This window comes from Cygnus atratus, chromosome 3 (assembly GCF_013377495.2).
Source record: "Cygnus atratus isolate AKBS03 ecotype Queensland, Australia chromosome 3, CAtr_DNAZoo_HiC_assembly, whole genome shotgun sequence".
Taxonomy (NCBI): Eukaryota; Metazoa; Chordata; class Aves; order Anseriformes; family Anatidae; genus Cygnus; species Cygnus atratus.
Window position 1 is genome coordinate 52504356 of NC_066364.1, and position 16146 is coordinate 52520501.

At 37.7% G+C, this 16146-nt stretch overlaps 1 protein-coding gene across 1 annotated transcript in view; it reads right to left on the reverse strand.

The window, feature by feature from the left end:
- The window catches only part of ROS1 (ROS proto-oncogene 1, receptor tyrosine kinase), a 76866-nt gene extending 62090 nt beyond the window's left edge, over positions 1 to 14776 (reverse strand). Inside the window, exons 1-9 of the mRNA XM_035538630.1 lie at positions 14654 to 14776; positions 12820 to 12873; positions 11580 to 11639; positions 10850 to 10876; positions 7983 to 8043; positions 7154 to 7302; positions 5560 to 5698; positions 3744 to 3945; positions 2993 to 3069 (exon numbers count right to left, since the gene is read on the reverse strand). Of these exons, the coding sequence (XP_035394523.1) occupies positions 2993 to 3069; positions 3744 to 3945; positions 5560 to 5698; positions 7154 to 7302; positions 7983 to 8043; positions 10850 to 10876; positions 11580 to 11639; positions 12820 to 12873; positions 14654 to 14776 (892 nt within the window). The remainder of the gene's footprint in view (positions 1 to 2992; positions 3070 to 3743; positions 3946 to 5559; positions 5699 to 7153; positions 7303 to 7982; positions 8044 to 10849; positions 10877 to 11579; positions 11640 to 12819; positions 12874 to 14653) is intronic.
- Between the last annotated feature and the right edge of the window lie 1370 nt (positions 14777 to 16146).

Here is a 16146-nt window from a genome sequence, read left to right on the forward strand (position 1 = left end):
CGACTGACTAAAAGTTAAACTCTTTGAGTGTTGCAAGTGGATGGAGTTATTCACCATTACACCAACAGCATCTGGCTACTTGTCCAGGGTGAGAATGAACCACCTGAATTTCACACCATTATTTCCTGTAACATGAGAGTCCTTAGTGAAGGAAAGTGAGCTGCGGCAAATGAGGACATAAGGATTCCCAGGGAAAGGAACACACTAAGACATCCACATCACCCTGAAATCCAGTGGAAGCCAGATATTTAACTCCCCTTGGCCTCTTTGAAAACCCCAGTCAAACTATAATATTATCCCACATAGCTTGGAAAGTGCAAAGCAAATACGTTTATTACGTTTATTTTGTGTATATCATCATGTTAGCCTGTGATTTTTTCAAGGAAAAATTTATTTTCACTGATAAATAATGATAATGAGTTAATACTATATTCTTCAAAGTAGATGATATATATACACATCTATTTTAAGGTCAAAAAAGAGAGCTTGTTCACATAAACTGACTTCCTGCTTATACGGGCCCAGGTATCTTAGACAGAAATCTCTGCAGGAAGCCTTTACCTTCTGTCTGGGCTATACATAGCTCTGGAAGAGATAGCTATCCTTGCTTCTGAATCTCAGGTTTCTGAAAGTTTAATGCATTCCATGCTAAATTGATTTACAAGGTAGTTACCTTCATTTTAAGAAGTGATACATTATTTTAAGTCTGAATTTGGGTAATTTCAGTTTCCAAATAATCCTTTCCTTTTTTTTCTTTTTTTTTTCTTCTAGTTTAAACAAATTCCTGCTATCAGTGATCCTTTCTTCATATGGGTATCACAAGACTGTGATCAAATGCTGTCTTAATTCATTCCTGTATAATCTGAATAGTCTGAGTTGCCTGCACATCTCACATGATGCAGACACTACAAGTCATTTCGGTAATAGTCCCACTAGTAAAATGGAGTAGAGTAGTTCAGTTGGAAGGGACTTTCAGAGATCATTGAGTCCAACAGCCTGACCACTTCAGGGCTAACCAGAAGTTACAGCACATTACTGAGTGCATTATCCAAACCCCTCTTGAACGCTGACAGGCACGGGGCATCAACCACCTCTCCAGGAAGCCTGTTCCAGTGTTTGACCACCCTCATGGTACAGAAATTTTTCCTAACGCCCAGTCTGACCCTCCCCTGGTGCAGCTTTGTGCTGTTCCCTCACATCCTGTCATCAGTGACCAGGGAGCAGAGGCCGGCACCTCCCTCTCCGCTCCCCCTGCTCAGGGGGTTGCAGAGAGCAACGAGGTTGCCTCTCAGCCTCCTCTTCTCCAGAGCAGACAACCCAAGTGCCCTCAGCCTCTCCTCACAGTACATGCCTTCACACCCTGTTACCGGCTTTGTTGCCTTCCTCTGGATGCTTTCAAGGACCACAACACCCTTTTTACACTGTGGAGCCCAGAACTGCACACAATGTGCAAGGTGAGGCCGCACCAGCACTAAATATAACAGGAGTATCACCTCTTTTGACCAGCTGGCAGTGATGTGCTTAATGCACCCCTCAGTGCCGCTTGCCCTCTGGCTGCCAGGGCATGCTGCTGGCTCACTCTGAGCCCACTGTCACCAGCACCCCCAGTCCTTTCTGCTGAGCTGCTCCCCAGGCACTCCTCTCCCAGCCTGCGCGTGCGTCCAGCACTACTCCGATCCAGGTGCAGCACTCAGCGTTTTCCTTTGTACATTTACCTTTGTACCTAGTATAAGAGACTAGTGTCACTTCCTCGTCTTTTTTCCAGTGACATTTCTTACAGTTTAGCCCAGAGATCAGATTCTGTCTCTGATACAGTAAAACTATTTCTGAATGTGATACATGCAGAAAGGGGAGATCCTGTTCATGTGAGCACACACAAAAAATGCATGTGGGTGCAACTCACAGGAATCACCTGTTTTAAGTGGCAACTAGGAAGAGGATAGGGGGAAGGTTCCCCACACCAAAAGTTGTTCTGGCAGGAAGGGTTGTCTGTTTGTTTTCTACTTTAAATTAATTGCTTGCAAATTGACTTGACTTAATGAACCCAATGAGGTGTACTAGTCTGGACATTTTACAAATGGCACAAATGTTTGTGGCTCAGAGTCAGCAAGCTCTAGGGTATAGGCAGCAAGTTCTCCACCTCTGTGGAGCCTCCAGATGAGGACATACCACTCTGTTAACTAACTTGAGCTATTACATAAAAATTTAAGGCATAGCTTTAAAAAAGCTTAACTGAAGCTAACGGACAAATTTCTTCAACCGGTAGAAAAGGACTACTGATTTTTAGATTTAGAGGCAGACTAAAGGGTTTGCTAGAGCTTGGTTAAGAGCTTCCAAGTATTTGACAACAGGGATTTCTTCAGGAATGGAAGAGTCTTATGTTTTCTTTTCTAAAGATACATTTTCATAACAGTGAATTCATTCTCATTTGTGGTTTATGTCAACATAAACCTTTCTCTGGCAACTAATCAATATTTCTGTAATTTTTCAAGTGATACTTATAGTGCATCATTTTTATTATAAGTGAATACAGTAAAAATAAAAACAGCAATAAAAAAAAATAAAACCAACAAAAGATACATTTCCACATATTTTGCATGAGATTACTGAGGACATTTTGACAAGAGACTTTAATATGATATATTCAATGTTATTAAAAATATATGTTTGCTTATCAAAATCTTGTAGAAAATGAAAGCATGTCTTCTCAGTCACTGCCTTGGACCACTGGCATGTTTTTCACCTGTAGAACAACTCAAGATGAATTTGTTTGGGCCTACCAACATCTCAGATTATTATTGTGCTGTGTAGCCCAATAATGCTAAAGCCAAAGAACAGGACTGTCTCTGATGTACTATCAGTCCCTCAGTGTAAAACTTGTGCTCTGTTTGCAGTTTAAATATTGTTCTCTTCTTCAGGGTACATGACAACCCAATGAATGTGATTTTGTCCCCAGATACAGACAGTGATAAGGACTCTGCTGCTCCTGTACCTTTGGATTCTGGTGTTGTGATGTTGGCTTCTGCAGGGGGTCCAGCACCAGCCTCATTAACCGCTACAATGCTGAACCTATGGTAAATCAAAGAGACAGGTTTGGGTTTGAGGGTTTCTTTTGAGAGATTGATTAAGAAGCATTTTATAAAGAAGGGCAGGTGCTACAGAAGTGTTTTCCTTTTGGAAAACATACATTTAAATAAAATGTTCTTGGAAATTTGTAATAAAAATATAATCAACCAGAATCTGATTTCTCTAGCTGTGAAAGGTGAAGCAACAGCAATATCCTCTAAGTGAAAATTTCAAATGGGATTTTAGACTCAGAAGAACAACTCAATTTCATTTCAAAAGATCTGTATTTACCAGTGAAGTAGAATGCAGACCCTGGTGTTTAATAAAAATGAAGGAAATTTTTCTAATGTTTAAATAGAGAGGACTGTTCTGTCACTCCCTGAATACACTGAAAACTTGCTATATAAGCTTTATATATATATAAAGATAAGAAAATGCAGCTTATTGGCCCTATATCAGATTGTTTTTCCTTCCTCCCCGCCTGGATTCCATATAAATATAAGCAGCCTACCCAACCAGAATAACTTCATTATCTCAAGGAAGGTACCTCTGCTTTTGGGAAGAACATAAGTAAGCAGCACAATTGTGCAGAAGTGGTATTCAGGCATACCCTCTTATATCTGGGCAAGAAGTAGTACAGCAGTCTTGGCCTTGTTGGTTATCTTTTCTTTTCATACCTGTAAGTGCTGTTTGGGAAAGTAGAGTAGAACTGAAAGCTATGCCCTCTTGATGCTCTCAACAGTTTATGATTCTCACTGGTCAGGAGCAAGTTATATCCAATAATCAATCCATTGGGAAAAAGTGGTGGAGACCAACTAACTTCAACAGTGTTTGGACTTGAACTCTGAATATCTTTAATGATAGGAGCTGTAGTAGGAGCTGCAAAAGACAGAAATAATTGACAGTGTTGTGGCATTTAAGACATGAATAGTTTTTCATTTTTTCAAGTACTGTTTTAGTTTTTAGACCTGGTAATATTGTTCCTGATAATATTTATTATTATAAAATAATTAATAAATATTATATAAGGTGTTGAAAAGTTATACATTAGGACCAGAACAGTTTCTAAAGGATCGTGAAGAAAAGCTAGCCTCCTTGTATTTTGCAGAAGACAACTAATTTCCCATTTTGAGTGTATAACCTTTCAGCTCTTCATTCTCATATCTGTTTGCTCCACGTAACAGGGAACAGAACAAGAACAGTCTGCCCTGTGAATCTTCTAAATTATGCCTTTTCAGTGCCGCGTCCACATCACATTTTCACTGAAGTTTATTTGGTATCTATACAGTGACCTTGTTGTAAAAAGAAAAAAGGAAGCAAACCAAGCCTTACAAGGTTGGAGAACATTTAATTTCTCACATATCTGTGATCCCCACCACAGTGTACTTGGGAATCTGCTGAGAGCCAAGTCTCAGCTTCCATAGACTTTTCCCTATATTGTATTCTCTGGTCAGATGGATTTGTCACAATCTATAATGTAGAAACCCTGGAGGGTTTTTCCTTCTACCTTCAGTCTTGAGGGTTTGTTAATTTTCTTTGTTTTCCTAAACAGGAGATGCAAGGTGGGGGGGGGGGGGGAAAAAAAGTATGTCATTTAGGAACATGAGCAAGACTTTTAAAGTTAGATCTTGCAGCAGTAATGTTTCAACACTAAGCTCAGTGAAGCTGGAAAACAAAGTAACTTAAAATCATGAAAAATATCTATTTTTTTCTATGAAATTATGTACACTATGCCATGAGATGCAAACTAAAAAGCTATGACACCTCCTCTAATGCCTTACTCAAGGGTATATATAGTTCTCAATATGAAACTGCATATACCACCAAGAGAAAGGAAACAGTATCAGTGCAAAGTAAAATATTTTTTAATGTCAGTTCCATGAAATGTTGCTAACATGACCATGACATCATATGCTGTCTGTAAGACAATAACAGACCAGGAAATTATATTCAAATACTATAATTTTGTTTACCTTTTCATATCACTGATGTCTTAACTAAGGAATATTGTTAATGTAATTTGTCTCACAATAACAAGGTACAGGGAGGTTCCATCTTTCTGTTGTAGATATATAGATTTTTTAAATATGAGCAAATTAACTGACATGTTGTAAAAGAAAAAAAAAAAAAAAAACAGCAACCGTCTTTTTTTTTCTTAAAGGTCCAGGAAAGCATTTGTATTTCATTCAAAAAGTTATTGTGTGTAATTATGCACAAAAGTATTCAATGTGCCCTAACAATTTGACCATGTACTTTTCTGTTTACATTTTTAAAATCAGAAGCCACAAACAGTCCTAAATCTTGTAGTTCAAATAAAAATAGCCTATAGCATTTTAGCTCAGTCTTCTGCAGCTACTTAGCAGACAACAAATGTAGTTCTTTAGATTAAGCAGCTTTTTTTTTTTTTTCCGTGAAGGAAGCAAGAAACAACAAGGAAACCTAAATGTGTCTGATACGGTCCTGAAAGAAGTGATTAATAGTGCAATATATTACCTCCGAAAGCATGGGTCCGGTAACTGGGACTTGGCGGAGAATGGAGCTGCAGCTGAGATGTTATGATCCAAACTACTCGAAACACATACTCTGTGAAGGCTTGAAGGTCTTTGACTGTATATGAAGTTTCAGATACTACCTAGATCAATGTATAAACACATCCATTTTCTTTCTTCCTCCACCTGGAGTTATTACGTAGCGTGTTATCTGATCAAAAGAGATCTGATACAGCAGCATACATATTTCAAGATACTGGAGTGCAGTATCCTAAGTTTAAATAAGAACAAATTCTGGGGGCTATTTGTATCACAGAATTTGATTTTTCTTCCTTTCAGAACTTTTTACCACCTATTTTCTTCAGAAAATCTAAATTTTTACTAAATCTAAGCAGTGAGTGGATGTGTGGAAGGATGGATACAATAGTAAATTTGAAGAATAAGGTTAATAATAATAATAACAATAACAATGACAACAACAACATGGGCAATATATTTTAAACTTTTGATGTATATATATATATATATATATATATATATATACACTAAAGGTTGATCCAATGGCTCCTAGATACCCTAAAATATTTACAGTCTGAAGTCATTGTTCCACATTATTTCACCAATGATTAATTCAAAAGAACTTCCTGGTTAGCAAATGGTCTTCATGCTTTTTTGTACCAACTCACCATGCTCCATAAATTGGTCCAATAGAGATGATGACAAGGTAACAAGCATGCAGTTGACACAAAAGAGCATGATCGAAGAATGACTGCACTGAGTCAGAACAAAGGTCTACCTAGCCAAGTATTGTGTCTTTTACAAGAACCAAAAAAAAAAAAATATCTCTAAGGTAGAATACCCGGGGGAGGTGAGAGGGGGAATAAAAATAAAAATAGCATGCAATTATATTTCTCTAGAATAATCACAGTCTTGACATTTTATAAGTATGGATCAACATGAAAAAATTGCAATGTTTATATTTAGTAGAACTCAATTTTTTCTTCCATTAAATTGTCCAGTCACTTTTTGAACCCTATTTTGTAATTTAAATAATTTTAATATTTATTAATTTAAATTTAGTAATTTAACATCCACACGTGTCAGGAAGCAGCTGAACATCTTAACTAAATATTCTGCAATGAAATACCTTTGTGTGCTTGTTTTGAATTTTCCACTAAGGTCCCTAGTTCTTATGTTGGAGGAAAAGGAATAATTTTTCAGTTCTCAGCTTCTCTATGCTATCCATGATATTCACAAACCTCCTTTACGTGCCTAATATATTATTAAATTATTTTCTAAAATAAAGCAAAGAGCAGACAATAAACGTAACCTTTGCCCTACAAGTACATTAAGAATCCTAATATGTTTTACCAGTCTTAGCAAACTGCTAGAAAACAATAAAGGAGCCACTTAATTCACCACTAAATTACAGCCACTTCTGTTGCAAAATCTGGCTGTTACTTTCTTTCCTCACGTGTTTTTTGACATGATTACACTCTAATAAATTACCTTATTTTTTCCCCCCAGTGAAGCAGGAATGGATTATAAATTCGAAGAACCTTTTCCCTTGCAAAGTAAAAGGAATTGTCCTTCTTTACCTCAGTGTATCTCCAGTCCCCAGGGAGCTGATTGAACTTCCACTGGATAATATATTTCACCTCAGAGATGTTAGCTGGCTTCCAACCTAGTGTGACATTGTGGCTTCCAATGGTAGATGCAAATGGTGCTCCAGGATTGTTCAAATATTCTGAGGAGGAAACAAACACAATAGTAAGAAAACTCCTTTCATGGCAAATTCTGGATCTATTACCTCATGCACCTGATAGCTGTGAAGCCAACAAAAACTCATAAAATAATATATTTAAACTGTTGGTGAATGAATCACATGACATTTTAAAAGTAGTTTGATAAAAAACCTTGAACGGGCCAAGCTCAAACTGAGCAAATGTGGCTACAACTCTGCACTTGGGTAAATGCACTTTTAGTTATAGGTACCTAGTGAAGGTCTGATGAGTAGAGAAAGCATGGGAAACCTCTGAAGAGAGGATTTGCACGGAGCCTGCTTCAATACCACTGTATTAGCCTAATTATTACCATGTAAGTCACAGGAGATTTTGGCAATGATTTCAATGTAACAGTCAGGTCAAGGATGAATGCTCTACAAAGCATCATCTTAAGTAGTTGAGAATGGATTCAAAAAGTCCCAAGTCCATGAAAGGGAGGGGAAAAATGTTCTACTGTAAAGCAAAGTTAACTTCATTTTATCTGTTATAAGAAAAAAGAAGAGAATGATAGCTTTCCAATGAATCAAAAAACACAAAATATCCCTATTTTTTCCAAAGAAATCCAGATCACAAAGCAAGGCTGTAATCGTAAATTGGAATTTATCAGACTGTGAGTTAGACACAGGACTATGTTTAGACTTACCTTGTGCTTCAACACCATATGCATCCTCTGCACGGCTACAGCCAAACTTGCAAGAAATTGTCTGTGTAGGATACAGAAATCACTGGTTAGTTTTGTAGAAATACATACATTTTAAATACATAGAAACCCTGTAGACATTTTGAATACATTAAAATATTGTAGAAATAATTACATTCATTTTTAAAAATGGCAGTACCACAATTTCATTCCAGAGATTTTCCTGAGAGCCATTCTATCAACTTCACTGGGCACTGAATGAGGGCTTTTGTCCTTACACACTGTCCCTTTGTGGAAAGCACAAATACGGAGCTGTGTTAAAGCTGGAAAAAGAATTTGGTGACAACCATGGATTTAGAAAATATTTTTTCAAAAAACTTGTTGGCAATGTATTCTACATTTAGGGTTTCACTCTTTCTTGCTTCACGTATTTCTCATGAATGAAGCATACTCTTACAAATGTAATTCCAGAGAATTTTGAAAATGGTTGAAATCATTAACTTCTCAGAACAGCCCGGCTAATTCACTCTTCCTCAGTAGTAGTTACTACTTCTGCTACAATCATGTCTACAAGCTGAAATCATGACAATATCCCAGGGCAGTGAGTTCTCCACACTCACATCCTAAGAACAGAAAACTTCTAAGAGGTTTCAGTCTAGGCAGGGAACCTAGAGGTAGCATTACCCTGTTTTATAGGCAGAGAACATAAAAAGAGGTGGTAACATTTCCCAGATGCATCGTAGTAGCTTAAAAATCACTTTTAAGACTGAGTCTCCAGGAAATTCCAAAAATTTGAGAAGTGATGGTTTCAGTTTTTTCTAGACAGGCATTTTATTTGCGCTCATTTTACTCTGTGAGTTTATTTGGCCTATAAAACTTGAAGTTTGCTTCATACAGCAGCCATGTTTTGAGTGATAATTAAGATTTAGACCATTCAGAGGCAATTCATTATATTAACTGAGTGATTTTCCTCAATTGCGCTCTTTCTAAGACTCCAGGATATCCAATTCTGGCACCCTTCAGACACTGATAAGGCATACGACTTCAGAAAAGTCAGTTGCTGCTGAGATAGATTTCAAAACTTCCTTAGCAGTATATCCTTAAATATATTACCTCAAATCTAGGCATTAGCTGCCAAGTACAAGCATTTCAAAAGTTTTTCCAATGCTTTCATGTTCAGAGAAATAAAATACTTCCAAGTGAATTACAATGGCTATTAGCAGGCAAAGGTCTAGGTATAAGTAAATATTACTTATCAGCTGTAAATTGCAGCTTGTCTTTACAACCAAGTATTGTTTACTTTGCAGGGGATCACTTTGTCAGTTTAACAAGCTGATTCTTCGTGCTTTCTGCTTCATTTAACACAGACATTTTCAACCATTTGTGTTTTGTATTGTTTTTCCTTCTTCTTCTGATCTGTGTCAGAACCATAAATCCAATTTTTGCTTTAGGTAGGAGGATTACAGAAGCTCCAACCCTTAGAAATTTTGAAGGAAATTTGCCATCTGCTCTGCCTGAAAACAAGAAATCCTCATATATTCTCCATCTATAGGAACTGCCCCTTCCTGTGAATATCCCCACTGAATTTAGAGGCATTCTCCTGTTCCTAGCTGAGCAGTACTATTCAAAAGGAGTAATACTCCTGGCTTCAGTCTCAGGGCGTAGTCACACAACAGAGCTGAGCCGATGCCAAAGGAAAAGTCCCACTCTTGTGCCTTCTCATTTCCCCTGAGGACTGCAATGATCTGATCTCCTACATGCAGTGATCTGGTGCTCGCGTGACCACATGGGGAGTCAAGTCAGGCAGCTGATCCAGCATAAGGATAATCCTGAAAAGCCCTCGCATAATTTGTGGAACTAACATTGACATTTTGTGTGGCCAAACAAGCAAAAACAAACAAAACCACTATTTCTATGTTTCTACAGAAGTTGGTTACTTCTTGGGCTGTTCCTACGCTCTAAAACCATTTTATCTGTAAGCCATTTAGCTTACTTGCAAACTATTGTCATGTTCACAGTTTCACAGATCAAGAAGCACACCACCACCACCCCGAAAAATCAATCCTTTCAATCAGATTTCCAGACTCCCAGCAGGTTTTTGTTCTACTTGGGATCCTCTCCAGCTCCTCTACTGCCAGCTTGCCTCCAACTGGATACAACAACTGGCCTTAGCAGTGCCAGCCACTGTCCTGCAATCATCACTGTCCCATCCTACCCTCTATGTTCAAGTTAAAAGGCCCCTGTAAAGCATCATCTCCTCAGCAGCATTTTGTCGTCTCATGCTTACCAAAGTAAGTGCCACTCCATCTGCAGCACAGATCAGGCATTTTCCTTCCAAAGGGCAACACATTGCGCCTTACTGAATTACATTTTATTTATTTCACATCTTCTACCCAGTCAAGAGCATGTATTGCCTTCTAGTCTAGCTCCCACTACTTCTAGTCTAGCTTCCACCTCTCCTCAGCCAATGCCATACCAGCCTGAATAAGCATTCTCTCTGGTTTATCCTTGATGGTATCAATGAAAAATTGAACGGAACAAGACCCAGGGAGAGCCCAGAAAATAGCTGAAGTGGGTCGCTATTGTGTCCTATGCTGGTGAGATTAGATTGCTTTCTTTAAAGCAATACTTCTTGCTACAGAACAGTCTTCAATGTAAACATGCCCTTAGCAAACATGCTGGGAAGAAGAGATTGTATATTCAAATACTTAAGTCATTCTTCAGCTTTAGGGAACACAAAACAATTACACCTGGATTGATAAGCTTGTGTATCTGCATTATATTTCTTAGCACTGTATGAACATTGTAAGAACTGAAATTATGATTTTTTTGTTTGTTTGTTTGTATCAATCTGATAGCATTTAACTTACCTCACATGCTCTGGCGTATGTCTTGTTCTGCCAAGAAGCAAATTAGAGAAACACAGTATTAGCATAAATATAATGACAGAGTATTTTAACAGATAATATCAATTAATTAGAAATTTCTTACTGTGAAAGTATACTCAAAAATCTTATCATTGGTAAATAGTGGAAAAAAAAAAGCCATCATTAAGATGATGCCAAGGCTGAATGAGCTTCAGTTTTTCAGGTAGGTCCAAAAAGATCAGCTTAAAAATTCATGGCAGTTGTCCTAGACCCATGCTAATTCTTCCCCATCTGGTTTGCTAAAAGCAAGAAAACAGTCTAGTGAAGAGATGAGCTACATATACATCCAATATAGGCCCCAGCAGTGTAAAATCCTGAAATCACTAGTTCTTTCTCAGTGCTTGAAAATCTGGGTAAGTGGTTGAACTGAATAAACTGTAAAGTGTCCCCATATTGTGACACATACAATTTAAACCTCTGATTTTACAGGTAACTCCTACACTAAGAATTATTATTATTGATCCCTGTGGGTCCCTTTCAACTTGGGATATTCTATGATTCTATGATTAGTTTCCCAACGGAGATAGTTACAAACGTACTAAGAAAAAAATACAGACCTTACATCTTTTCATAAAAACACTGCTCTCGTTAAGTTTTCCACATCTGCTGTTAGATAATGTACTTGATGGACTGGAGACAACTGCTATAAAGCCAAGGTTAAGGCAATACTCACACATTTCAGAGGGCAACTGAGCTGCACCGTTGCATTCCAAAACTGACATCCCTGTGTGCACTGCAAAGACAGATGGTGGCTTTAAAAAGGACTTTGAAATCACATTTGTAAAGAAAAGGGAAACTCCAGTGCTAAGGGTGAGGAGAACATTTCAGAAACACTTGTTCACTGGGTAGAAGTGGCAGATATGCATTATGCAGCACAGCCAAGCACAGTGGAAAGCCATTCAAATAAAAGCCTCCTGCTCTTCAACAGGCAAGGCATAGGCTTTAAAACGATGAGTTTTCAAAGATGTAATAAATATTATGTGATTTGAATTTGATGTTGGACCTGTGTTGTTTATTCTGTCCCATCCACCTTTTAATGTTCCTGTACGTTTTTCTTTTTAAAGGGAACCTGGAAGGGAATTGCTTTAGAAGCGTGACAACTCTGACATCGAGTCCTGCAAAGCTTCATGAAAAAAAAAATATCAAGGCTTAATAACACCGAGCAAAGATACAATGTAACCTAGTCAAGTCAACTATGTACTGTCATGACAACACAGCCTTTTACTATCCCATCATCATAAATGACCCAGCCTTGATAGATACCTGGTGCTGAGGTTGCTTCTTGCTAATCTCTGCAGAAAATACTGATACCTGAATTCTTCACAGCTCTTCAGATAATACATATATAACTACCAGCATGAACTGTGCATGAAATCAGAAGGAGGAGAACATCAGCTAATGTCCTCACAGGATTGCTGCTATAGAAAGTTCATGTTAAGCTAAAGAGCCTCCTGCTACAGGCACAAACATTTGAAGTCCTACAGAAGAACTCTGAATTTTAAACATTTGTCAGCTTAAGTTTTCTCCCATCAAATCACTGAGAAAACAAAATAAGCATACTTAATTGTACAAAGCTAGCTGAATAAAAGTCTTAATGATTTCCATTTTGGAGAGAACACTGGTTTTGACTCACTTTCTAAAAAATTACTGATTATGAATTTTGTAGATCACAAATCTGGACACAACTAGCTGCAGAGAATCAGACACTTTACACAGAGTTTTCTTTTAACAAAAAAGATAGTTGTCTCTTTAATAACGTGAGCAAAATCTAAGCACACAATTTACTGACTTATGGCAGACAGAGAACTGTACACATTTGCATGAAGTCTTTGACAATATGGTCATTGTACCCATATTAGCCAAATAGCAGTTATGTAAACTACCAGTAATTAACAAAGCAAACCATTACTCACCGCCCCATTGATGTCACTAACATTGCAAAGGTTTGCAATTCCGAGTTCTCCTTCCTATAAGAGAAATACATGTTTTTACAAAAAGTCTAAATGTTCCCCCCAAAAAAATAATTTATTTCAAATATAATGAAATATCAGTTTCTTGTAAAACAAGTTTTCTTTGACTAACATTTATTCATATGAATAAATTTATTGTTGACACACAAGTAGCTTCTCACTTGGGACTAGTTGCAGAGCGCTGCTAAAACAAAGACTTGGCAGAATCAGCTAGTGTTAATTTAATTATCTCAGGTATGAATTTGGCCCTTGTCTCCTGATTCTGGTTCACAGAGTCAATAACAAATGCTTCGTAAATACGTTGGGCATAAATAACACAGCCAAGTGGCTTTGACCTCTGGGGAGCAGAAAGACTTTCCTTCGAGCTAAGTGCCTTTTGTCTGGCCTGCTTTTGAAGGGGTTGTATGCAGCCATATGGTGACCAGCTTTGCTCTGCTGCCAGAAGGGCTTTCCAGCCAAGGTGCCTCTTTTTTCACATCATTCAAAGTGTGTAAAACCAGTCATCTCCTGTGAAGTGCAAATGATTTGGGGATGTATCTAACAACCTTTGAGAAGCTGAATGTTAGTTCTCTAGTTTGGTCCTGCAAGCAAGTAAGAACATCCTTAACAAGACAACCCTCAGAAGGACATTTCAGCACACCAGGCATAACATGACAATAGGTAGAACCCCAGACCCACATAAAGCTGTCACAGAACAAATGTGAACACAACAAGTAGATTGAAGGAGAAAAATAAGATTTACAGCTCTTAGGCTCCAAGATTATATTTTTCTCATCTGAATCCCTAACACAATACATTCACTGAACACGAATGTGATTTTCCTGTCTTTCAAAGCTGATAGGAAGAAAAACTTATTTCTTATTCTGAATTAATTTAAGCTTAAATCAAAGGATCCCCATTAAAGTTATCATAGCATGCTAGGCTTCCACCAGGGAAGGCAATTAACTCTTTCACTGGTGCCAGAGTTAGAAATAGTTTTAAAGGAACCGTCAGACAAATGTATGAAATAAAATGGAGCAGGTGCTAGTCTTTTGCAGGAGGTTTACACAGTTAATAAGCCTGAAGGCACAAAATGTCCTTTTTACAGAGCAAAGGTACATGATGTCTAAAAACATCAACATTTCAAGCAAATAGGAACAAGCAGCTAACTCCTGAAAGTCTGAGGAAGATTTGTCATTTGGATTTGAGAGCTTTTGCTTATCTTTGTTGTGCATCGGTAGAAGGAAAAATAATAAATTCCACTCGACTACTCAAAGGAACACTAAGAAAGCATAAGATTAAGGATCTAGCCACTTACTTTACTTCTTAAAGAAATATCTACAGTTTAAAACATAGATGATTTAAAAAAGAAGCTGAAACTAGTATGGGATAATTGTGCAAGCCACAGATTCCCAGCCAATTTCTTATGAATTTAGAGTTTTTCTAAGTTTACATAAGAAAAGTCAGGCTAGACAGAAACCTGTAAGCAAAGTGAATAAACTGAATGATCAAAGGTTGCTCTCCTCCACTGTCCAGGGTCTTTAGAATTTACAGTAATTTCAGGAGCTGCTGAGACGAAAGTATAACATGAAAACCCATGCAAGCTGATTAAAGGGATTTTTTTCTTTACCAGGTTCTACAAATTCAAATGTAAAATATTAGTTCTAAAACTCTGTTTTTACTCAAATACATTCTTTAAAAGATTTTTTAAAGACTTGATCAGTAATCAAAAAAAAATCTTACAGTGTTAATGATCAGATACATTTCAACAGATTAAGAATAACTTTTCAGAACTTACCAAGTTACTTGTACACAGGTTTTGACAATTTTTTGAGAAAGTACAGTACACTGCAGAAATCCATACAAAGTAAAAAGTAGCAAGTCTGTTTAGTGGATGATCCCACAGGCAAGTGTTCCTCATAACTTGAACAATTTCATCTGGCAGTCTGATTCTTTTCTTGACTTGGCCATACAAACTCCTTTAAGTCTAGATGACGGAGAGACAACCGTGAGATTTTACTTTTCGATATATTAAATATTTTAAAGTCTTTGTTTAGTCCATTGTTTGTACGACTTTTCAGCTTCCTGGAGCACTTGTCTTGAAATTGCACAACACCTATTTCATAGTTTCTTATTAAGCCACTGAAATAAAAGAGGTGACCAATGAAAGTCAGCGTATCTCCTTACATAAATATCATTAACGTGAAGAGGAAACTAAGTGTAACACTTTGAGCCAGGTGCTGCAAAAAACACAGAAACAGGGAAAGCCTGAGAGAAAACTGCCCTAATCTTCATTTCTACTGTGATTAAGCTATTTCTAAATATTTTCAAGTGGCTATAACTAAGAAAATTTGTTCGTGATGACGAGTAACTCTGCTAGAACACTAATCAGTCAGTCCAAAAATATTAATTCATTATATTTTAATAAGTTTGTACCCATGTCATGGAAGAAAATGGAAGTGGATATATAAATCATATATCTGATTTGGAGAGAGGTGAACAATCCCATCTACAGTTGGAGACATATTAAAGAAGTGAGAGGGAATTCAAGCTTGAGATAAACACAGCTTCCAGTCTCTGGCACATTTCTGTTGTTCTAGCAGAGCCACGCCCAGAATAATTCTATGAACTGGAACAGGAAATCAATCCACACAAATATATATATGTATAAATAAATGCTATGTCATTTCTGTGCATGTGTATTGTGTATTTTTGTGTACATATTTGTACAGACACGACAATCACATAGCATTTTAAAGATCTGTCGCATCCTGTCAATGCTACTATCCCCTCATACCTCAATGCTCCTTTATCTTCCCACATCCAACTCATTTGCCGATCAAATATTCATGCGTTCATGCAATGAACCAGTCTAGGAATCTGGTTAATGCTAACCCAGCACCAACAGAAACAAATTGGTTAGCATTAACCTGATGCTGTTGTCTCTGATTCGGGTCACAGCAGAGCCCCATGTGCTGCTGTGCCCATGCGTAGTAGGTGAAAGAAGCCAATAGCACAGAGGCAGGATAAAAAGGATAAGGCAGGCTGGAGAGAGCCAAGGGATATCGCCAAGTACGTGGCCTGAGGACGGAAGGGCTTTGTGGAGCAGGCGCCTTCCTTTTCTTGTCCTTGTCCTGGGAAGCCCTGACGGGCCTTCTCGTGCAGCATCTCAGGCTTCTCACCACTACTCAAGGGAGCTCTGATGAGAGTAAGACCGTGAGCTTTCAGGTACACCGGTGAGGGGGAGATTGCCCTATCTGCTTCTCACCTCTCCACTCCAGATGGATGCTG